General features: G+C 36.0%; 1 protein-coding gene across 3 annotated transcripts in view; it reads right to left on the minus strand.

Annotated features, from left to right (window-relative positions):
- LOC121068956 overlaps positions 1–24,076 on the minus strand; it is a 59,358-nt gene that overhangs the window by 32,473 nt on the left and 2,809 nt on the right. For all 3 annotated transcript variants that reach the window (XR_005819164.1, XM_040554523.1, XM_040554522.1), the window contains exons 5-12: positions 23,977–24,065; positions 21,134–21,233; positions 19,808–19,851; positions 18,564–18,641; positions 9,583–9,779; positions 6,493–6,557; positions 4,754–4,860; positions 1,768–1,879 (exon numbers count right to left, since the gene is read on the minus strand). Coding sequence is in view for 2 of the 3 variants with exons in the window: in XM_040554523.1 (XP_040410457.1) it covers positions 1,768–1,879; positions 4,754–4,860; positions 6,493–6,557; positions 9,583–9,779; positions 18,564–18,641; positions 19,808–19,851; positions 21,134–21,233; positions 23,977–24,065 (792 nt within the window). In the remaining variant the exon portion in view is untranslated. The remainder of the gene's footprint in view (positions 1–1,767; positions 1,880–4,753; positions 4,861–6,492; positions 6,558–9,582; positions 9,780–18,563; positions 18,642–19,807; positions 19,852–21,133; positions 21,234–23,976; positions 24,066–24,076) is intronic.

The raw sequence follows: 24,076 nt of genomic DNA on the forward strand, positions 1-24,076 counted from the left end.
TTGAAACACCTGTGTGGGAATTCATTCAGCCATACCAGACATTTACACTGAGCTCCAAATACTGTTTGGTACCCAATTCCTGTCTTGGTATTCTGAGACATATTTCCCTCTCTTAAGTTTAGATGGTAGAATCTTCAAAGCAGGGACTGTTTCCTTGGCTGTTAATTCATTGCCTAGCCTAATGTGGCTCTGGTTTTGAGCGCTGTTATTTGCAATCCAAATAACTGCATTTAATTTTGTATGGAAATACATGATAAGAAAGTGAATACATGATTCTGAAACCCCAAAGGGCAGATGTTTTCCTTAGGAGCCTACAACTTCGTTTGAAATGGTAGAGCAATGGCCACTCCTCCCCCATTCTTCTCACACTCCTACCACTGCTTTCCAAATGAAAACTCTTCTGGTTAGTTTCTAACTCTTGGTTTCTTCTAATTGTTGAAGGACCGGGGTGAAGGGGGTAAAGCAGTAGAGCATTTTCCTGTATTTCAGCCTTAACTCTCACATCCTATTGCTGGCATGTATGTGCTTTCCATACAACGTAGATAATGCTCTGCTCTACTTTTATAATATATATAAGACTTAGGAGCAGACATATTCAGTGAACTGTAAGAAAGGCAAACTGAACAGTAAGAACAGAAAAAAGTGTTCTTTTCCAAGTCATTACTCACTCTATACAACAAGTAATACAGAAAACTTTACATAATATAACATTACAGAATGTAATACAATTCATAATCATAAGGAGCTAGTACAAAGAGAACACATACAAGTTCAATATCTGGAAAATCTGTTCCTATGTTCCAAAACTCTGATTCTGTAATCTCAATAACATAGCAGGGTTTATGGTCCTAAAAGGAAAGAGACCACATCATACAGATGGTTCATCAGGAAGCAACTCTTGCTGCTGTGCAGAATGACACCGAAGTCCAAGCACTAAAGTAAGCAGCTGCATACATAACTTGCCTCATTTACATGAACAATTTCTATAATAAGAACGTCACTATCTTTTTCAGTATTTTCTATACATACAAATTTTCAGCTATTTTACATGTTCGCATTTCTAAGATCCAACTCAGAGCTGAGTTATGCCAGTACCTTAATGGTTTTGCAAGACTGCAATTAATAAAAAAGAATTAAATCCTACTGTTTTAGAACAAGCGAAGCTGTCTAAATATTTTAAGTGTATGTAAGTGGGGACAAGATTTACAGTCTTCTTCCTTTAAAAAGGACTTTCACATTCTAGATTAGGAAAACAAACTGGGTATCACAGCTGCAGTAGTTACAGCCATCATTCGTATTCTTACAGATGAATATAATAAGTCACAAAACATGACACAGAATTATGTAGTTGAGGATTGTTTCACAGATAGGACCCACAGGCAGTTTTAAAGTTGCACAGGCAAAAATAGTTCTGTCATTTCCAGACTCAACAACCTTTATAATGTGGTCTTTTAAATTGCATTAGACACAACTTTAAGTCTAATTTATAAGAACTTTTATAAGACATTTCTTTAGATGAATAACATTAGAACAGACTACAATAACATTTTTATAAGATTTCTTATCAGTGCTTCTGGAAGATCCAAAACTGTGAAGTTTTTGTCAGTATAATTTTGTACACTAAGTATAACACTGAATTCTTTGCAAGATGGTGGGGTGAAATTCCCAAGATGACAGTGACTTCCTTTAAAGTTACAGAAAAGATAACAATATGGAAAGATTAAAAGAGGTCAGTAAAAGTTTAAGAACACTCCACTGAATACTTACACCATCTATACTCCTTCTAGCATGAGGTCCATAAGTATCTTCAGACCCTAAAACCTGTATGTTAACTGCACTGTAATCTTCATACCCAAGCTGACTGAAAATAAGACGAGTCCTGCAACAAATGATTGTATTTTAATTAGTAAACTGCCTCAAAGTAATTATCTTGAAGTAGCCCCACATGGTCCGCAGAGGTTAGTTGATGTAAACTGGACTATGAACACTTTTCACTAAGCAAATGCATCTGAATACTATATCAAGTGATGCAGTATCAATCATATAATCAAGTGATAAATACAAAGTTACACCTCTCAATTTATCCCTAGGTTTCAATTTGAGCCATTTTTCTATTCAAATTATTTTTAAAATGACAGGCAAAGACAAATCAATTTCAGGTTTTTTTTAATCTTTAAAATGAGAGCAGCTGAAAATGGCATTACAGTATATGCAGTCTTCCTGGTTTTCACACTGGTAATTCAGCCCTTATCTCCATTCCTCCTATAAAGTATTACAACCTACCAATAAACACATGAAACTACCTCATTACATCACAGGCATCAACAAAGTAAAATCTAACTGAAGAAGGAATTTGTATACAAACCTTAAAGGTAATTAGTTGGGATTAATGAACATACAACTCACATGCTAAGAATTAGATAAAGTTTTTAAAGAAAACTTTTCCTCATTATTCATGCCTGCCATCTTGTGAAATCCCCGAAACTCATTCTGTAAGTTCATTTCCACCCAAAGCATGTTGTTTCAAGAATGCCAAGCTTGTCCAGTCATGATTAGTAATGGGGATGACCATTACCTTTTTAAATACACTATAAAAACACATACTGTTTTAAGAGAGACAGCAATTAACACTTTTTGACAAATATTATACTCATATTAGAGCATTAGCAACAACTTTTAAAAGACAGCCCAATTCACAAGCACTGAATAAACTGTGAATGACCCTTACAGTCTTTTAAAAATAGTCATATAAAGTCCAAAAACCAAAATAGTCACAGTAGAAAATGAGAGGGGAAAAAAAGCTTTAAAATAATCCAACTGTTAGAAGTATGCAATGTTAATATGTTGGAAAAATAAGTTAAATTTTGAAGCACAAACTAGTTTTCCAGTAATCTTTATCTGGAAACCTTCTAGCTGTTTCAAAGATCTAATCAGTTGAAATGCTGGAATTATGTTAGGATGAAAAAAATATTTTCCATCAATGGAACATTTTGAAGATCCTGGTAATATCATCACTGTTACAAATATTAAACATGGCACCTGAAAATTTAAGCAGTATATGGGACTTAAATACACAACAATTAAAGAAATGCATTTTAAAGAGATGAAGGTGATCAGTGTACTGCAAATGAGGCCATTTTATTCCAATTAATGTGGAAAAAATACTTGATTTAAGGTATCTAAATATGAAAAAACAATGTTTGTAATAAGGTAGAATAATTTATCTAAAAACATTAGAGATCCCAGAGTCCCAAATATATTCTGTGGGTAGTTTTTAGCCCTTTAATGTGTCTTGCTACTGTAATAAAGAAGCTGAATTGTTTACAAAGGTGTTTGAAATGAAGGAGAATATACTGACAGTCAATATTGTATATTGTGACTTTTAATACACGTAACAAGCCACAGCTGCTCCAGGCATGCCTCATGTGCTGGATGTCACTTATTACGCCAGTTAACCAGCCTATGACTATCTCCCACCAACCCTTCTCTGAGGGATTATTCAGGACAGGACAGCACAACAAGCAGGTTGAATTTTCTAGAGCTCACAGTGGCAGCAGCACCACAATCTGTTTCAATCCAACAAAAGATGCGTGTAGTCCCATCTAAAATGGTGTCTAAGAGTAAACATGAAAGTTTCAAAAAAGGATATATGCTATTGAATGTTTTTTAGAATACAATCTAGATCTATTGTATTTTTTTAGAATACAATCTAGATGTATTGTATTCTGTATTCCCCCTCCAATTTCCCCCTACCCCAACTTCCAAATATTTGAGTCACAGTGTCTTTGTATTTAACACCTCTTGAAGGTTCTTCCACCCCCCGTCTTCTCAACAGTTTTCTCAGTAGCTTTTGGAGATGTACCATTTTAGCATTCACAGCCCTCTGAAGAAAGGGATTTCAGGGCTTAATTACAAATTCTGCATCAGCCTGCTCTCATCTGCTATGTCTCTTGAGGGAAATCACACAGCTCTTCTCTCATCATGGCACTGTACATGGGCATATAAGCAGTATGTTACTGCAAGTCCACAAATAACCTTGCATTTCTGAGAGGTGTCTAGCCTACATGGCTTGTTCCACAGGTCTATAATACAATGGAGGAGAAGTCTAAAACATTGCTGAAAGAAATAGCCCACATAACTAGAAAGTTTGTGTGCTATGGGAATAAATACTTAGAGACTTCTGCGAGGACATGAAATTATATTTAAGAGGAATCCCTCCTCCAAACGTACTGACATATACTGACAATATGATTAAAGGTTTATTATGCTGTCTTTGTCTGAAAATTATTCAGGCAAACAAAATCATTAGTCTCATTTTACAAGGCACTAGGATATTTTGTTTCAAACAAACTTGGTAAACTGCCTATATTATATAGCATCAAGATTTTTGGTAAGTTCTGTGAGGGGAAAAAAAAATAAATGAAACTTACCTTCATGTAGGTTTCTCACTGGCATCTAATAAATTTTAGTCTAAACCATAGCTTTTCAATATAAATTTGGGTCTCCCTCCGCTATCCAGCTGTTTTTGAACACTTTTTGACAACTTTTTCCCCCTCTGTCAAGTAAAGTATAGTTACAGGTTGTTTAGGAAACCTGTTGTCAGACTGTTCATGTCTTGAAATGTCCTCCTAACTGGAAGATTATAATTTTCTACGGTTCTTACGAGGTTAATGATTAGCATCAGGTCACTGTTCTATATTCATTATCTCTGAAGTTAAAGAGTCAAAACCCCCTACCAGCCTCAAATACTAACCTTTTGAGAATACTTTCCGCAGTAAGTTTTCCTTTTCGTACTGCCTTTGGACCTCCCACAGGACAGACAGCAGTAGCTCTGAAACCATCAAGGTAAGTGGCATTTACCTAACGATAGAGAGATTACAGAATTATATAGGAGACAATATTGATATACTATAAATGGTCTCTGACAATTATTTTCCTTACGCTCTCGGAGTGGAATAAGAAACAATCATCATGAAACTTGTTCTATTATTTAAAATTCATAATGGTATTAGAAGAAGATTCAGATTTGCAAAACCGTAAAACTGAAAACTAAAGAAGACTTCTAAAGTAGGTGTGCAAAGCATTAGGTTCATTTGTCACTACACACCTATTAACAGTTTCAAAAAAATTGAAACATTTCACAGTAAGTCTAACTTGCATATTTTAGAATATTACAACATTCAATGTATTAAATATGAGATATATTCAAAATGACTCCTGAACAGATATATTTAAAATTACCTACATAAGAGATGATAATAAAATAATAAAAATTTACTGCACTGCTATATAAAACAAACTCTCATTCTGCTTATTTACTTTACTCCATTTCATGGTTCATTAGCTGAAAGTATCAAGTCTCAATTATTTCCTTTAGTTGTACAAAAGTACACAAGTGTAAAGTCAAAAACAAAAACTACAGGTGGACAAGGCTGCTGAACAAGACAGTTCCTGAAGTTTGCTGAGCAGAAGCAAAAAAAGAGTCTTGCTTCAAACTGCATGCTCAAACCAAGGAAGAAAAGTATTTCCTGCTTAATTATCTTCAATGCTAAAAATGCTTTGTCAATATGTTCCAGCTACAGCACCTGTAGGGAGTTCTTCTATGCTAACTTTACAATTTGCCAAAACTAAACCTTCTTTGGTGATACTATCTTAGAGTATCAGTTTTTAAAAAAATAAAATATTTCAATCTTAAATAAAATGGATTTTAAAAGTGTCACAATTATTTTAAAATGCAGTAAACTTTTTTCTTTTTAAATTATACTCAGGCACATATCATATTACTTAAATAAGTACTGGTAGATCTGCACAATTCACTACTTAAGTTAACTCACTTTTGATATGGCTATGCTAAACAGTTAATTGCTGAACTCTGCCTTGCTCCTGTAAAAGTCAGATTTACTATTAGCTTAAACAGGAAAAGGATCCAGCCCCCTACCAGTACATTGCCAGAAGTGTACTATCTTAGAATCCATTCAAGGAATGGAGACCACTAGGAAAAAAAAATAATCTAGTAGCAAATATAAAACTTTGCACTTTTATTAGGAGTGCAGGTTTCTTTCAACAGATATTTCAGGAAACTATACAACCAATTATCTATCTCAATTATTTGCTCTCTTCACATAAATCCCGTTATTTAACTTTTATGTGCTAGGTGGTTTTCAAATTTCATAATGAAATGGAGTAAGATTGGTATGCCAGTACAAAATTCACTAAGTACTATGAAAGTGACAGTGTGCTAACAGATTCATTATTATTGTAAGAGAACCATTTCCGCCTTCTCTGACTATTTTTGGATTTACCTGTTATACAAATAAACATGATTTTAAGAATCAAGTAAGGTTTGTTTGGTCTTTAGCTTTCTGTTACCCCTCCGCCCGCCCCGGCTGATTATGAAGATTTTAAAGTGGCAACAGTTTTTTTTGCAGAAAAATATTAAGCATTTTCTCCTAAGTAATAAAATATTTTACACTCCATAGAAAGAGTTAATACCTTATAAAACGTCGAAGGAGGTGATCCTTTTGCTCCATGAACTTTCACTGCCCCACCTTCAAAACCTACAGTGGTTAAAAATCAATACTTAAGCTTCTTCAGTATAACTTCAAAGACATTCTTTTATGATACATGTTAATCAAATGCACTTAAAAATAGTAATTGATAGCTGTACTGCCACAGAAGAGAATCTTTTACGTAACAGTCCTCCTTGACTTAGAAACACAAGCAGCAAACTGGTGACTAAATTTATGACTTCAATGAGCCTTTTAACAAAATGCTTGAAATGTTTATTTGTGTACTTAAAAATACTTGACACAGAATGTAGCCTTAGAACTACAGTAGAAAATAGTTATTTTCCACTTAACAACCAGTTATCGCACACACACAGCACGCGCTTACTGTATCTTAATGGAGTGGACTGCAGTACCTCGCTTGGCAAAGAAACAAAACAAGAAGGATGAGAAACCTGTGACAGCTTCCTTACTGATAGCTTAGAAAGCAGTGGAATAATTTAACATCAGCCTCCTTGTTGATAACAGAAACAGAACAGACTGAGTGTGTGCACCAGGGCGACTACCGTGTTCAGTATTAGGTATATTAATGCCAAGAATAAAGTGGAAAAAACACTGCCATGTCATCAGGTTCAAGCTTGAACTGGACAAAAATCAATAGGTGCAATCTCTTGAAAATTAGCAGCACAGGATCAACACCTCGCCAAACAAACAGAATTATACTGTAGTTCACCTGCAGCTAATCTGTGATCGCAAATATTTACAAGTTTAAAGCTTTAATCTCTTCAGAGTACTTGTGTAAAACAGCAGTTCCTTCAGAACATATTTGAAAAGTGAATCAGACTGACATAAATTTTATGTATCACTCATAAATAACATCATCACTCTCTCCACGAGGTTGACATAAGGTTAGCTTGACTCTGTCAATACAGAACAATATCCCTACAGACAGAGTAAAAATCTGGAAGATTTTCATATGCCTGATTAAGGAGTAATACAAACATAAAACCCACAAAATAAAATGCATGACATCCATTGACCAAAAGAAAACAGAAGCACCTCACAGTGCAAACATTGCAACTAACCCAGCAGGACAATAAAATCGGCAACGTAAACAGCAAAAACAGATAGCATGCCCTGTTTTTACTGGTGTACGTGTCAAAGCACTTCAAACTACAAATATTTAAGAAATTTGTCTATTTTCCATCTGCTATATTTCTAGGAGGACTAACTGAAAGTTCATGTGAAAGTTCATTTTAAGTTCAAACATGTCATATCGGGTCATTTGCAAGCTAAAAGTTCACAGGAAGGTTAGGGTTCTCTTCCCACCCACCCCCCTTTAAACAAAGACTAGCAGCTAAGAGGAGCAAGCCGGCCTTATCAGAAAACCATTCTGTTATACTGCATGAGCAGAAGGTCCACTGTTCAATTTTACAAAACTTTTATAAAAAGTTTTTCTATTTTTTATTTTTTTTAATTTAAGTTTTACAGAGGTGATCAGCATACTGTCACAGCTTAAGTTCCACGAGAATAAGGAATATATATTATAATACAGGTGCAGTAAAAAACAAACGTCAAGTAACTGTAGCTAAACATTTTGATTACAGCTTGATAAAAGTTCTTTTACCCAACTTACAAATCTTCGAGTTGTTTTTGCTGTCCTGTTTTCTTGCTACGCTTTCAAGATCAAACCCAGAACAAACATCATATATATCTTTAGTTTGTTGGCTGTTCATATGACTGTTTGCAGTTTCGAGGATGGAAAAGAAACTTTCCCAACAGAGGTTCTCTAGTGGATATCATGTACCTAAGCAAGCTTCTACCACTTAAGATGATGCAATTAAATATGTCCAGGAAAACCATCATTATCAAATAATGCTCTGAAAGACATGGCTATCCATTGTTAAATTCCAAATGACATAAAAGAGAAAATGTATAAAAATACACCTTTTTGAACAAATAAACTGCTGTTAAAGTTTACAAAATAGCAAAGTCATAGTGGAGCTGCCTCAATGTTACTCATAAAGAAAACAGTTTAAAAACTTAGTAGATATTAGTCATGCATTAAAAGTGAAGCAAAAAGAACAATGATAAAAGATTTAAATGAGTCAGCCAGCAAGATCATAGAGTGGCTTGGGTTGGAAGGGACCTTAAAGGTTGCACAGCTCCAACCCCCTGCCATGGGCAGGGACGCCTCGCACCAGACCAGGTTGCCCAGGACCCCATCCAGCCTAGCCTTGAACACCTCCGGGAATGGGTCATCTACAGCTTCTCTGCACGACCTGTTCCAGTGCCTCACCACCCTCTGAGTGAAGAATTTCCTTCGAACGTCTAATCTAAATCTCCCCTCTTTTACCGTAAAGCAATCCCTATCATTGTCTGCCTAAGCATTGTCTACCAGAACCCCCAAGTCCCTCTCTGCAGAGCTGCTCTCAATGAGTTCTCCTCCCAGTCTGTACTCTTATCTGGGATTGCCCCTACCCAGGTGCAGCATCTTGTACTAGGACCTGTTGAACCTCATCAAGTTCGTGTGAGCCCACTGCTCAAGCTTGTCCAGGTCGCTTTGGATGGCATCCCTACCTTCTGTTGCACCACTCAGCTTGGGGTCATCTGCAAACCTGCTGAGGGTGCACTCAATCCCACTGTCTATGTCGCTAATAAAGACTTTAAACAGTACCAGCACCAAGACAGACCCCTGAGGGACACCACAGGTCACTGGCCTCCACCTCAACATAGAGCTATCAAGCACAACTCTCTGGGTGCAGCCTTCAAGCCAATTCCTTAACCACTGAATGGTCCACCCTTCATATCCATCTCTCTACAATTTTTCGATCAGGATGTCATGTGGGATCATGTCAAAGGCCTTACAGAAGTCCAGACAAATGAAAGTATGGTTAAAATTCTTAAAACAATTTCTAACAAAATTTCTCAGAAAAAAATCATTTATTACAGCATCATGCTTTGAGAACTCAACAAGGAATATGCAGAAAAAAACAACCATGGAAATTGAAGTAACAGCTTTAATCTGATAACCTATTTCATTGACAAAGATCTCTTAACATGTAAGCGGACTAACCTGGAATTTCAGTGATGGAAACTTCAGAAAAGTCACATGTGACATCTGGTAAAAGATAGCGCTGAGGATTGCCCACTTCATACACCAACTGTTCAGCCACAGTGCCAAATGAGATTAGCCCCCCTGTGTCCGGTGGTTTGGAAATAATAAAGTCTCCTTCAGAGGAGCACTCTACAATGGGAAAGCCTATGTTATGCCTGTAACATTAAAAACATTGAAAACAAACCATAAATATGAAGGGAAAGTGGAAATAAAAGAGTAAGAGATAACAGAATTTTATGGTAATGAATAATTAAATAAAATTGATCAAGAGTTAGAACATAGCTGGTTCTTTTCTTAGAAACATGCACAAGAAAATACACTGAATCAGGTAACCAAAATAATGAGAGGATGCATTTTATTGCCTGGCGAAAGGGTGCACAACATCAGATACCAACAGCAAGCAGACAGGAGCAGAGAAGGACACCAATGGTATTAATAAAAGTAGAGCAAAATCTGAAAGAATTAGAGAACTATGATTAAGAAGGTAAATTCAGAAGAAAAACATAATTGCTAATTCTAGCCTAGCTTGCTACAGCAGTACATACAGCATTGATAGTGTAGACTGGATCCAGACTGCAGTCTGGATTTGTAAAAAGGACATCAAAGCGGGAGAACAAACTGTGCTGGAAGTCTCAGATAAGAAGAGAAGTAGGAAACAAATCACGTATGTTAAGACAATTTCCAATTTATGATAAGTTATACGCACAAGAGTTATAATCAGAAAACAGAAGAATACATGAAAGTAAGAGCTCTAGCTCAAAACAATAATAAGAGCAAGAATTAAGAGGAAATTATGAAGCATAACAAAGATAAAAGCAGTAAGACAGAAAATTACAGAATCGTTTGTAAATTAAAACACTCCTCCTAATCATATTCTCTCTATGATCAAATAACTCAGAGTAAGATGTTCATGCTGGTTGTTACAGTAGTAGGGTAGGATTTTCAAGGTTTTGTGGAAGCTATCTGCTTTCCAAGATATCTGCTTTCCAAGTTAAAAGGTTTTTATCCACAGAATTTCTTTAAGCAGACGTAACAAGTTAAAATCAAGAAGCACCAGAAAATTAAAGCAGAGTCTTTATGCTCTCATAAAAAGGCTACCTGGCTCACTCCTCTCTCAGAAGTTGGAAATTTGTGGAAATGAAGCAAATGAGTGAGAAAAAGAACACAGATAGGAGATAGAGGAGATACAGCCCCTTGTAAAAGCAGAACTGTTCTAAAAAGGAGCTAATAAAAAGGTGCTCAACATCACCATTCCCAAAGTCAATGATCTTCAGGTCATTCATACACACTTAAAATCAGTTCATCCCTGAAATTAATTAATCCTGGGTGCTAAAGGGAACCATGTGCTGAACATACAACCAAATTGGTTATTAACAAAGGTTAGATGAACATAGTTTGCATAACATAAATGCACAAAGTTTTAAAAGGAAGTAAGCAAAGAAACCAGTGAACTCTTAAATGACATTAGCAAAAGTTCATGGGAGTTTGAACAGATTCCTTATCATTGGGAAGCTTAAAACTTAATCCTTTTTTTAAATAATGGAGTTAAGAGAGAAGCTCTGTTACCAGAGATCAGCAACTTTAATGCCGCTAGTATACAAAACTTTGGAACTATGGTAGCTGGAGGACACCTAGAAAAGCCCACCATGAATCAGTAAGGATTATATTTCATTAGTCTGGTCTTTGAAACTATTTAAACACAACAGAGGGGATAAAAAAATAAAAATTAAAAAGACAACACACAACCAACCAAATCCTGTGAATAAAAAGAACTGAATGTATAAAAAAATGTTTATTCTGAACAATTAGTGTAGGGGTTTTTTGTTTGTTTCTTTGGAGGGAAAGAAAAGGGATGAAAGTTGACAGCAAGAAATATGTAACACTTGTCATTTAAAAGTGACACAAGAGAAAACTATAACCAAAAAGCCATCTCAATTACCCTACAATAACTTTCAAGACTTATAATAGACTAACATTTGTAACGATCCCAATTTTACAGGTAATGAGAAATTTGGGAAGCAAAGTGACTTGCCTAGTACTACACAGCAAGATCAGCAACTGAACAAGACTACAATTAAGGAGTTTTTAAATGCTTAGCGCTACGCTTGCATGCTTTTATCCTACTGCCTATTTGTCTTTTTTAAACCAATAGCATCAGGTGCCTTGCCAGCAGGCTGAATGCAGCTTATTTGTATCACTTACCCAGAAGTGTAATCTATCTGGATGGAAGTGATTTTACAGTGCAGTCCATCCTACTGCACTGAGAAAAAGCATCCTTGCTACAGCCCACTTTAAGTCATCAGCACAGACAACTCCTGGGACACATTCCTGTACCTTCTCCCCAGCGAACTTTGTTTTGAAGGAAAAAGAGGTAAACTGCAGACACTCGGTTTTCTAACATTGGTTCTAAACTACTGACTAAACTTCAGATTTACCCTTTACTCTCTAAAGACCTGACCCATTAGCAAACAAAACACAACCAGGAAAAACACATGCATCCTGTATTACTTCATAATAGATGCCAGTAACAATTTACATTAAAGTGTACCTTTTTAAAATAAAAATATATTTTGTATATTGCCATAAGACATTACTTAAAAATTAGTTTTTAGCTTGGAAACAAACTAGGCTATGTCAAGTGACAGCTATCTAAACCTAGAGTTTGAGCTTCCTAACTGCAAATTTCTGCATGGGGTATTCTAGCACATGCTGCACGTACTACCATCGCACCATCACCTTGATCACTATTTCCACTAAAAGAAGTAACTCTGACTGATTTACCACTATGCTGAATGATTACGGACCATGTAACACTTGCTCTGTAGCATACCAACATAAACCAATACAACCCACAGCCAAGTTGCCATCACATCCAAACTGGCAGAGTGGCCAAACGGCACCTTTCAATGACAAAAGAATTGCATCAGTTTAGTGATAGCACCATTTCGGTTAGACGGGACATTATAGATCATTTAGTTCTTACTCCCCACCACCCCACTCGACCCCCGCCATAGGCAGGGACACCTCCCACCAGACCAGGTTGCCCAAAGCCCCATCCAGCCTGGCCTTGAGCATTGCCAGGGATGGGGCATCCACAGCTTCTCTGGGCAACCTATGCCAGTGCCTCACCACCCTATGAGTAAAGAATTTCTTCCAAATATATAACCTAAATCTGCCCTCTTTTAGTTTAAAACCATTACCCCTTATCCTATCACTACGCTCCCTGATCAAGAGTCCCTCCCCAGCTTTCTTGACTGCCCCCTTTATAGGTACTGGAAAGGATAAAGTCCCCAAGTAGGATGGGGCAATATCAAGCTATATAAATAATTCTGAAACTCCAAAAATTAATTCTAATTAAGTTGTACGATCATGTAATTAACAGAATACAATACCATAGATAAATATGAAAGTACCACTCTCAAGACATTTTGAGCAGATCTTTTAAACAGTTAAAATACAGAAGTAGTAACATACATCAATTTGTAAAAGGAGATGACAGCATTCTTTTATCCAAAATAGGTGTTTCATGTTGTGGGTTTGGTATCTTACAGTTCAGTTGTATGCATTAGTAAACCACAGAACTGAATAAATCCAAGCTAAGATCAATCCTCAGAAACCCCTTCCAAACTGGTGTTAGGTGAGGAGTTAACAGCTAAAGTAGGTCCTCACTGACTACAGGGGTAACAAAGTCCCCAAACTGTTTTTGCTGTAGAAGCCACCTTCTCATCTACCTACATCTCCAGCTGCTGTCCTACTTGAATAGGAATCAGGGCTCTGAAGTTAAGTTTCCTGTCAGTTCTCTGCCCTGCCAACAATGTATTCTTGGGTCATTTTTTCCCCTACGTAAAATACCGTTTTTCTTAATTTCTGGCTCTCAGAAAAGTTACACCTTATGGGCATGTTGCAGGTGATTAACAAGAACCATCTACACAGATAACTTGACTTCTCAGTCTACTTGTGGACAATGCACTGTTCAATCTCTGGACAGCTGTGAAGACTGCCTTCCCTCTTGTTTTACTCGGTATCTTACACAGTTTGCATTAAAAATAAAAAAAGATTAGTACTAGATCCTGGATGGCTCAGGGGGAATAGCATTGTCTGAGATAAGATGGTTATTTCTTCCCTCATAATTCTATATAAGGTACCAAACCCCTGAAGCATGTCATTACTGGTAGACTGGACAGATTACTAGCAACAAAGGATGGGACAGCACACTGTGTAACTTTTACTTGCAGAGGAAGATACCGCAAGAAAGAAAACAAAGGACCCACAATGATGCACATGACACGTAAGTAGACCAGGGGCCAAACAAGCTGTGATATGAACTTTTAGCTTTACAGTTAATGTAGTTTCCTGGGATGTGATTTGACCAACACCATGCTGAGGAAAGCTCTAAGCCACATGCCTCAACTCCCCTGGCACCTATTTGAGCATAATGTTACTGGGCAAAAAGTAGGAAATGCTACCATTTCCAGCAATGTTTTTATAACCCATTCAAAACTTAACATGTGTCAGGCAAGGTCAGCATGTACTTAGGGATGGGTAAAACATGCATCTCTACCTGTTGGTAACAACACGTTCCTCAAGCCCTGCTGCAATTCCACTTTCAGGTGATGTGATCAATACACTTTGCTATCTCCTCTACCTAGGGTATTCCACAATATACGTACTATATGAACTCCAAATGCCTAGAGAATTTCAGGCCAGACAGACTGCTTGGCATTTTCAGCTGCCTGGAATAGATAGATGGTATTACAGAGAAAAACGCGTTCCACATTGCCTAACTGGGGACTTGGAACAGAATCCAGCATGCAAGTCCCAATCAGCAATCTGGATCCAGCCCTTAAGAGACTACAACTACTGACTTACCCTTTTGGTCATCCCAGGCCAGAGGATTATGCAGTCTCAACCATTGTACACTCTTGGCTTAGGGCAAAATGTCAGTGTTTACCATCTCCTCAAAATGATTACTCTACTGATCAGCATTAGTTTATTCTCTCCTGCATTTCAAAACAAAACAAAACAACGTACTAGTCACCCACTGGCACTAAATAATAGTAAGAGACAGCAGTGTCTGGGGTTAACGAAAACGAAATACAGAGCTGTGCATTATCAACATACTTCTGGCATCACAGTCCATTTTGACTCTCTGCGTGAATCCCCTACTTGGGGCCGTGCACTGGATATTAAATAGGGAGCGGTGATGTGTTAATCACTTCCTTTCTCCATCTAATACATATTATTGCACAAAAAACAGAAAAAGATTAAGTGCTTTTTTGGATAACATTTACCTAAAAATCAGTAACTTAACAGTTGATAGAAGACTAATGAGCACTCTTAATGGGTTTTTGAATTGTCTCTGCTAATCAGAAAATCCACACAAGGAATCCACTCAAGCAGCTTCTCTCTCAGTGGAAAACTGAATAGCATCTATCCCCTCTAGCTCTCTCTCTGTTTTCATTAAAACTGGAATAAACTTTTTAGTTTCACAATTCCTGCCTCTAAGTCAAAAACCTAAAGAGATGTACACAGCACAATTAGAGAAATTCTGCCTTGGACAGCAGAAAAATCAAGCCTAGCTTCTATTAACTAAAGTAACTTGGAGAGTCATGAGTCAGAATAGGCACTTGCCTTGTTTTACACTAAAAATCTACTTTACCAAGACAACAAAGCAGGATTACCTTAAGTTTTAATAGCTAATCATTCCATTGCCACAATATAGCCACATGAACATTCCTTAACTTAATTAAAGCATCCTTTTGCAGTGGGATTAGGTTTCCAGAAGCAGTCTGCACCAAACACTTCAAAAAAAAAAAAACTTTAAAAAAGCCTATAGTGGATGAATGAAGTAGGTCCAACCTAGTACCTCAATACTCAGAGGTACGATAATATATACAGGGAGCGTAAGCTCTGACTCGCATAGCTTTACTAAAGTCTAAATTAAAGTGCTCTTGTTTACATAGTTAAATCTTTTTACTTATGCGTAAACAATAGTTAAGTTTTATAGGCCTAAAATTTGATAAATTCTTCCCTTTTTTATTTAAGAGAAACACTCATAATCAGTCTTTCTCAGCAGTACACTTAGACCTTTTTCAGCAGCCAAAGAACAGCAACATGGACTACTGGTCTTGGTAACACAAAAAGGAAGATAGTCAAAAAATGACTTGACTCCTAATCATAACCAAACCTACCTTCTGCAATAAAACACGAGGAAACAAGACCGAGATGCCCTCTAGCGTTCAGTCACCAGAAAACAGTATAAATACCGTGGAGGGTATTCTCAAACTCTAGTTAGTGTAAAGGTCCAGTAAATGTTTGCAGCACTGAATGATAAGCATTCTTGGCTGCAAGAATACATTCATGGTGGTAAGAAATTTGTATGTGAAAGGCACATTAACGACAACAGAGGTTTGACCTGGCTTTTTCCTCCCACATTTAATGACTTCATGGGGTTGGTATGGATCTAATACCACATACTATATGATTTATTGAAATTCAAATTACATAGTTTTACTTTAAAAAGAGCTACATCTTTAAGTCTCTTTAAACTAAGCAGAAGTTATTAATAGAATATAGTCAAGTAACTTCTGCAAACTCTTTCAGAACTCTGTTGACCTAGTGGCTATATAAATAATGTTGGAGATAGCAGGTACTACAGGTTTTGATCATTATTGAAACTATGAACTATCATATGATCACATGGATTTGCACACATTGAGAACTGATTCAGATTGCCCAAATAAACAGAAAGATCCATACCATCAAGTTTTTTTTTTTAATCAGAGTCAGATTATTACTAACAACACCATCAAATGGAAAAGCCATTATCTGCAAGCCAACAACTTTCATAGTATTTCCTCTTCATGTATTTGGACCCAGTTATAGCAAACAACTACCGGAAAAGCTGTATAACAAGTCTTCCTTCTCTCCTCCCAAAACAGACGTGCTAAAAGTCCGTTTTAGTCAGTCTTTTACTCTGCCTCTCCAAATATATAATTTTAAAGCTTACAGGTTATTTTATTTTGACTAGTTTCGGTTTAATTATAAAAAACATGTTACATCTCTGCCTGTACTTTAAGAATTTCATCAATTAAATTCCTAAGACTTTTTGAAGCTGCAGACCAAAATAGTCACTAGTTTTAAGGTGCTGTAATTAATGCTTCAGTAGACTTAAACTGAAGGTAAACAAATTGTTATACTAGCACAGACACAATCATGCATGATTCAGAAGTATGCATAGATGGGGATAAGGTGACAGTGCAGTATTAGGTGCTGCCCTCCTATATTTGCTAGCAGCAATACAAGTTAGCACCATTCAGCTCTAAGTTACATGACTACTATTATTTTAGATACAGATATCTATTTTTTTTGCATATGCATGTGTGTGTATATATATACATATATATATATGGGGGGGGGTGTACATTAGCTATCCATATGCAGCATATGCATATTTGCCTGTAAAATTAACTACTCCCACTCCAGTTGCTTATAGCTTAATGCACTCAAACATCCTCTTTTTTTAACCATACAGACATTTTTCATGGAAAAAAAAGATCTTAAAAATACAGAGCTACCAAGTATTTTAATATGAGAAAAGGTATTTTTTTTCTTTCTTTCTTTTATAAAGCAAGTTGGAGTCACAGTTGCAGGAGATTTTTAAGAAGTTTAATGATACTGCATAATAAAACCATTCATGGATAGATCAGAATAGGAATAAAATTAGTACTTACTTTCCAAACTGAACACAACACATTCATCACTATAGACCCTCTCATTTGACTTCCTGTTGAACTCCGCACTGAAGAGTGAGTGCAGTTTGTTCAGCGGCAGTGGCCTAAGAACTGTCTAAACCCATTTCTTTCCACAAGCATGTGCCTTCCCTGCATTTCAGTGGCACTCAGGAACTAAGAATGCCTCTTTCAGTATCACAATCTGAATCAGAAACTGACAATAGGAGGAGGAGAAAAAGCTTGGCAGCCCTAGAGAACTGACTCGGTAGAGCGGTGGCTACTTCATGCACCTGGACTATGTGCTGCCTCCTCCTTAGGGAGAACCTGGGACCAGGAACAGGCCCAAATGAAAGACACCCTTCGCTCCTCCATCTCTCCTACTGTTCTTCAGCCTTTTTCTTGATCAAATCAAGCAAGTATTGCCTTTCTCTGATAAAGTGCAGGTCAAGATTTTTCCCTTTTATCCCAAGGAAAATGGGAATAAATTGGTACCAGACTCAGTCATTTTGTGCCAAACAGGTTCACTGACTACTATCAAACTACTGTTAAAAAACAAGCTAGTCCAAAGCAGACTAAATTAGTCCTTTCTCATGGTAATTCTCAGCAGGCAGAAAGACCTACCTACATGAAGGTCTAATTCAGTAGGTCTGAATGAGACATATGCAACACTTTTTGAAAGGACAGTAATGAATATGCAGACACTGACAGCTCAACGCATTTATGAAGACTGGGTCATACAGCAGGAGAGGACTATATAATACAGTTATCCCTGCGAAAGTAAGCTGTGTAAGATTTGTAACTCAACAGTAGTCAACTCTGATCTGACAAAACATCACCTAAAATATCTGTATTGTCTTATATGCAATCCTATGTTAAAACAGTAACAAGTCTTTCAAAAGAAAAAAAAGCAGAAGATAAAGAAGGAAACAGAAAAAAACATATATATAAAAGAAATATCGAAGGGATAGAAATTGTTTCAAATCATCAGCTGCTTAAGTTAACAAAGGAAATCCCCAGCTGACCAGAAAGGAAAACTGAAATAGGGAGAATAAAACTTGAAGAACAAAATTAGGACAGAGCAACAAAGGGTACATATTGCCTCCCCAGAAAGAACAAAGTAGAAACCAATTTTACAAATGCAAAAAGAGTAGGAAACCTTATACTTGATCTACTACAAACATACATGCTGATGTCACAGATACCCACCAGTCTGGTACCGCATGCCAGTCAGTGAATATTCCACCAGTACATTGAGCACCACATTCAATAAGATGACCTGCAAGGCTGGGAAAACAGCAAGCATTCAAACAACCAAATATTCTGTAAAACCAAGTATAACAAATCCAGCCTAAAAACAGTACATGTAATAGTACGATGGAAATAAAGCTAAATAAAAGAACATTCTGATTTTATTTTTTTTTTTACTCCATAGACATCTGTTTATAAACTTTGCATTAAACATAAGTAGGGATTCTGAAACATGAGCAAGAATTTGAAGGAGTAGACTTTTACATGAAAAAAACTAGGAGTTTGGTACATAACATCAAAAATCAAGTTTCGTTAGTCATTTCAAGAAGTTTCGATCTAAATTCAGTACAGTACTGTCTGCATTATGTGTAACTAAATATGCAAAGTCCGTTTTTAATCAAGAGGTTTGTCTTCCTTCCAATGTGAAGGACATCATTGAACAGAAGGTATTACGATTTTCAAGTCTTTTATTGGAATATTCCATAAATGTGCAATAGAATTACAGGCAAAATCCTGATCTCTCTAAATTGGTTACACATTTCTACTGCAGTTCAGTGGAGCGGGAGTTTCTTTCCACATTTTTTCCCCTCAAGCATTAGAAGGTCCAAGAACACTACTACTAAGTGCGCTTGGCTTACTTAAGTAGTCACTCATTTCTATGGACTTCAGTGCAGTAAGATGATGCAGAAAGTTAAATTAGGTGCCAGAAATTAACCCAGTGCTTCCAGCAACAACTTTTCAACCTTATGATTTTCAACTCGGGTTTGCAGATGGGGCTATTCATACTCAGCTTCTGCAAAACCAGACAAGAATGCTGACATATGACCCAATCTCCCCCTGTACATCTTTGAAGATAGGAGTTGCTCAACTATCCACACTGATGGCCAAACAGAAAAAAGCTGGGTATCACTGGTCTGTACCGTAAGATTTCACTTCTTGACACAAAATGGACAGAAAAAGAAAGTGTTAAATAATTCACTGTTTCTTCTCATTTTAAGTTGGTTACAAAATGAACTTCATTTCAGTTCCAAAGAAGAGAATATTAAGTGAGCATCAAAAAAAGCACCCAAAACCTTTACTGAAATAACTTCCAAATAAATGAGTTCAGTAACAATATGCAAAATCCCTAAATGATTAAGCTATTATCCTGTCATTATACGAGATGAAACATTTATTTACCCATTTCTTCTTATATTATTTACCTTCCTGCTGCTAGCAAATCAAATTCATCCCTATTCCAGCCAAACTAGAAGAAAAAATACAAATATATTACTTATATAAAAGTCTTACACAGCACAGAAGACTGCTTTGAGTAACAATACATTGGTCGTACTTAACTGCAGAAATCTAAAGAACAATATAATTAATCAGCAAGATCTGTAGGTGGATTTGAGCTGCTAAACAGTAAATCAGTAAAAGAGTTCTGACGTATTTCAGCTTTCCTTTTTTTTTTAAATACACGCAAACAAATTTTCACAGTCACACCCCCTTCAAAAAAGTTTCAAAGTGTAATATACATCTTACTCAAAACTTCCATACACTGGAGGTTTAAAAGTCTAGCACCTATTTTTCATCACGTAAACAAAGCACTGTGATATTCCAGCTTTTGAAGATTATCAGTTCCTGGACTATTACCAGTCATCCTTGTATTGTTTTCTGTTTAACTACAGGTTATTCTTACCAAGTTCAACATAAAGCAAGAAATAAATAAATAAAAAAACAAAAACAATGCCTGTAGAGAAACCTGTCTTAAAATTTTAAATAGATTAGATGAGGTATCTCTGGTGTAAAGAACACATGCTAAATAAAATAACATAATAGCATTTAATTCATTTAGTTTAATTATACATCAGAATATTTTATAGACATGAAGTCAGAAGAGTGTTAAGTTTTAGAACGCACATTTTTAACTAGACAGTAATGCATACTCTCATGTATTTTTAAAATATACACCAAAAATAGCTTTCATGTTCCACAGTGTGTGGTCATTCACAAAATGTACAACCTATTCAAACCACATATCCTGCTTGTATTATTTGTTGAAATTCCTGGAATTTGAAACATGTTGCACTGAAACTCAACTTCTTAAAATTGCTTGCCCATTGAAAAAGCCAAGCACATTAGACCACCCAACCACCAACACAAAGCGAGATCTACTACCGCCACCTTGTGGTAATGAAAATACAGTACTTGTTTCTTAACCTTGCACCAAGTTTTAAAGTTGGGAAGAAAAAAAAAAGTGAAATAGTGATGAAACATGGCAAAATTTCCTTAACTTCATTCACTGAAATTTCCATTTTCATTATATTTAAATGACATTTAAGTTCGTAAATATCCCTGCTACAAATTTAGTAGAAGTGAAAGGTGGCAAAGTTTCACGCATATAGACAAAAAAAGAAACAAAAATTAAGGAGCTCATCCTTTTTAGCTTAGTATTGACAATTTCTGAAGTAGCAAAAAACGGCTCACAGTGATACCTAAATATTCACTCACATGTGTTCATCATGTTATAATTAACTTGTACTTACAGAATGAATGAGTGGTCCTAACACAATCCCACTGTCAACGCATCTGCCAGTAACAACAATATCGGCTCCAAGGTCAAGAGCCCTGCTTATTGGTCTTGCTCTAAAAAGAAAACAGAACAACAACTATTCTAACTTTTTAATGTATCATTTAAAAGTCAGTTCTCTGCCACAAACAGGATAAAAATCACTTTAAAATCCTGCACAAAATCAATGAAATCAACTTTAACAACTAATCAGTCACTGTTGCATAAACAATGAGAATTTTGAAAAGGAAGCACCACAATACCCAAATTCATTACATGATTGAAATACTTTTCTTGATGCTCATAGAAAATGTCTTGAATGTAGTGCAATAGAGGGTCACTTTTATTATCAAAAATAGAAAATACCAAATGTTTTACAGAGAAAAAAATAATCAATCATATTTCATTTGTGGATGAGTATATAATGACCAATAGCAGGGTGCCTGCTCTACGAGGTCCTTTACAACCTAAGCCATTCTGTGATTACATGTTATTCACAAACAAAGGTTGGTGACTTTGCCCTCCAAACTTAAACCTTTCAGGTCAACCTCAATTAAGCGTTTATAAAACTTGCAATATCAGCCAACTTCAAGTAAAACATTATGCAGTCATTATTTCTGAAGAAACTCAGGCAACAGGTTTTCCAGACTGGTCAGGTAGAAGTTGGCCTAGTCAAAATTAACCAGGCTAGCCTCAGGCAAAAGGAGCCACACACACTGGTCAAATAATAGATTCCTCCATTTTTTGTGAATTAGACAGCTTGAAAACTCAAACCACATAAACTGTGTGCCTTTAAAAAATAAACTAAGAACAACATTTTTCTACAGTTTTAATAGACTTAGTCCTGCTTTTGCCAAGAAAAAAAAAGTAAAATGCACAGAAGTTCTTAATGACGTAAAGAAATTACATATCAATAAATACATATGTGCTATATATATGCTGTGTATCTCAATACAATGTAAATTAAAGGATGCTAGGTAAAGAAACAATCACATACAGAGCATACAGGAACAATGTACACCTCTGGGCATACTGTTAACTAAAAGTTACACCTAAGAAGCACAAATGGGGTTTCTGCTTAGAAATATGCAGGATCATGTTAGACCTGTATAGCTATCTTTAAAAAGCAGTAAATTAAGCAGTTTGCATCTTCTTATTAAAAACTCAGATAAACTCAATCCATAGAACTCATCTCAATTCGGAAGGGACAGAAGAAATACTTCAGGATCTATACTTCAGTGCTAAGTTTTCAGATGCAGTTTATGCACTGAACCAACAATCAACTGTGATTTTACCCAATACATCAAGATGTTGACCCCTTTTACAGATATATATATATATATATATATATATATATATATATATATATAAATTTCTCACTTGTTTTGTGACTAAGCATCTGCAGCACATGCCGTCAAAAGAAAATTAACAGTTTCATAACTTGCATTTTAAGAGGCTAGTTAGTAACTTACACTTGAAGGCATCCAAGATTAATGAGCCCATGAAGAAATACAACTTTTATTAGAAAACCAACCTCAAGACTCTGCTCTTCCAGCCTCCATCAATGAAGCAGAGCTAGATATAAAACATTTTTAAAAGGCATCTTTCTCATATTAGTCCGCTTTCATTCTCTCTGCTTTCAGTTGCACTTCTTTAAAATTGTGAATAAATCATGAATCACCAAAACTCGAATTAACACCTTCTCGTAAGTATAAACTTAACCATTATTTCTTAGATTTAATTTACAGTTAGTTACTCATGATCTGCAAATCTCGCAAGTCAAAGGTTAAGAGAAGGTTTAAAAGAGGATCTAAGAACAACTACAACAGAAAACACTAAATACAAATTTAAGGACTCATCTATTAAAAGATCCCCATTTTACAGAGAAAAATATACAATAAGTACAGCCATACCCTGCTGTTTTGCACTGATACATTTTTTGGAAGTGCAATACTAATGATACTAGAGAGAGCACAGCTGTTTTTTTTTGTTTGTTTTTTATGATGTTTAATGTAAAATAGGAGGACTGCGCGCACAGATTTCAGAACTATACAGGAGGATAACATATATGACATGAAAGATGGAAAAGCAAAAACATGATCCCAGGATCATTAATTGGAAGATATGCTTGGCTTTTGTAAACACCTGGTTATTCTCCCATTTTTCAGTTCTCCCCCTTCCATGGACTTTATTGACACTGATTCCCCTTAGGAAGTTGATGGTGACAATGAAAATATAACTGGTCTCAAACAGGCAGCTACAACATCTGTGCTTAGATGTTTATAGGACGTACTTAGTATCATAAAAGAAGCAAGGGAAATCTTTCAGAACAGTGATCTGTCCCAGAAAGTCAGCTTCTGAAATTTCAACAGTATGAACACTGACACGTAGTTCAACACAGTCTAATGCGACCTCCCACAGCATTCAAAGCATGTCATCACAACACCTTAACTCCTCTCTACACTACTTTGCCGACGACAATCGTTAACAGCTCCACGCACTGGTACTATTAAAATATTATTTACAAACTCCACTTTTAAAAAAGGATTTTAAAAATTGTCATAATTAAACTATATTGGCTTGAATCAAAACCTGAGGAATCTCAAGTGATGTAATGCTAAAGTCAAAACTGGCAAATTTCTGAAATAAAAATGTATTTGCAGGTTACAACAAAGGCATATTTTGTTTTCCTTATTGCTTGAATCATACAACGGTGACCTTAAGTACCGAGGTACCATTTACAAATCAAAACAGAATTTTAACATGTTGACTACATGAAACTTGTTCCATACTAAAAACAACTTGTTAAAAACAACTCACCCAAGATACACATTCATGCTATGAATGCTCTCTGGAAATTGTTTGCCACTCTCTAAATCTGTGATACCAGCTCCTTTTAGGCTTTCTTTCTGTTAGAAAA

Source organism: Cygnus olor, chromosome 4 (genome assembly GCF_009769625.2).
Source record: "Cygnus olor isolate bCygOlo1 chromosome 4, bCygOlo1.pri.v2, whole genome shotgun sequence".
NCBI classification, from domain to species: Eukaryota; Metazoa; Chordata; class Aves; order Anseriformes; family Anatidae; genus Cygnus; species Cygnus olor.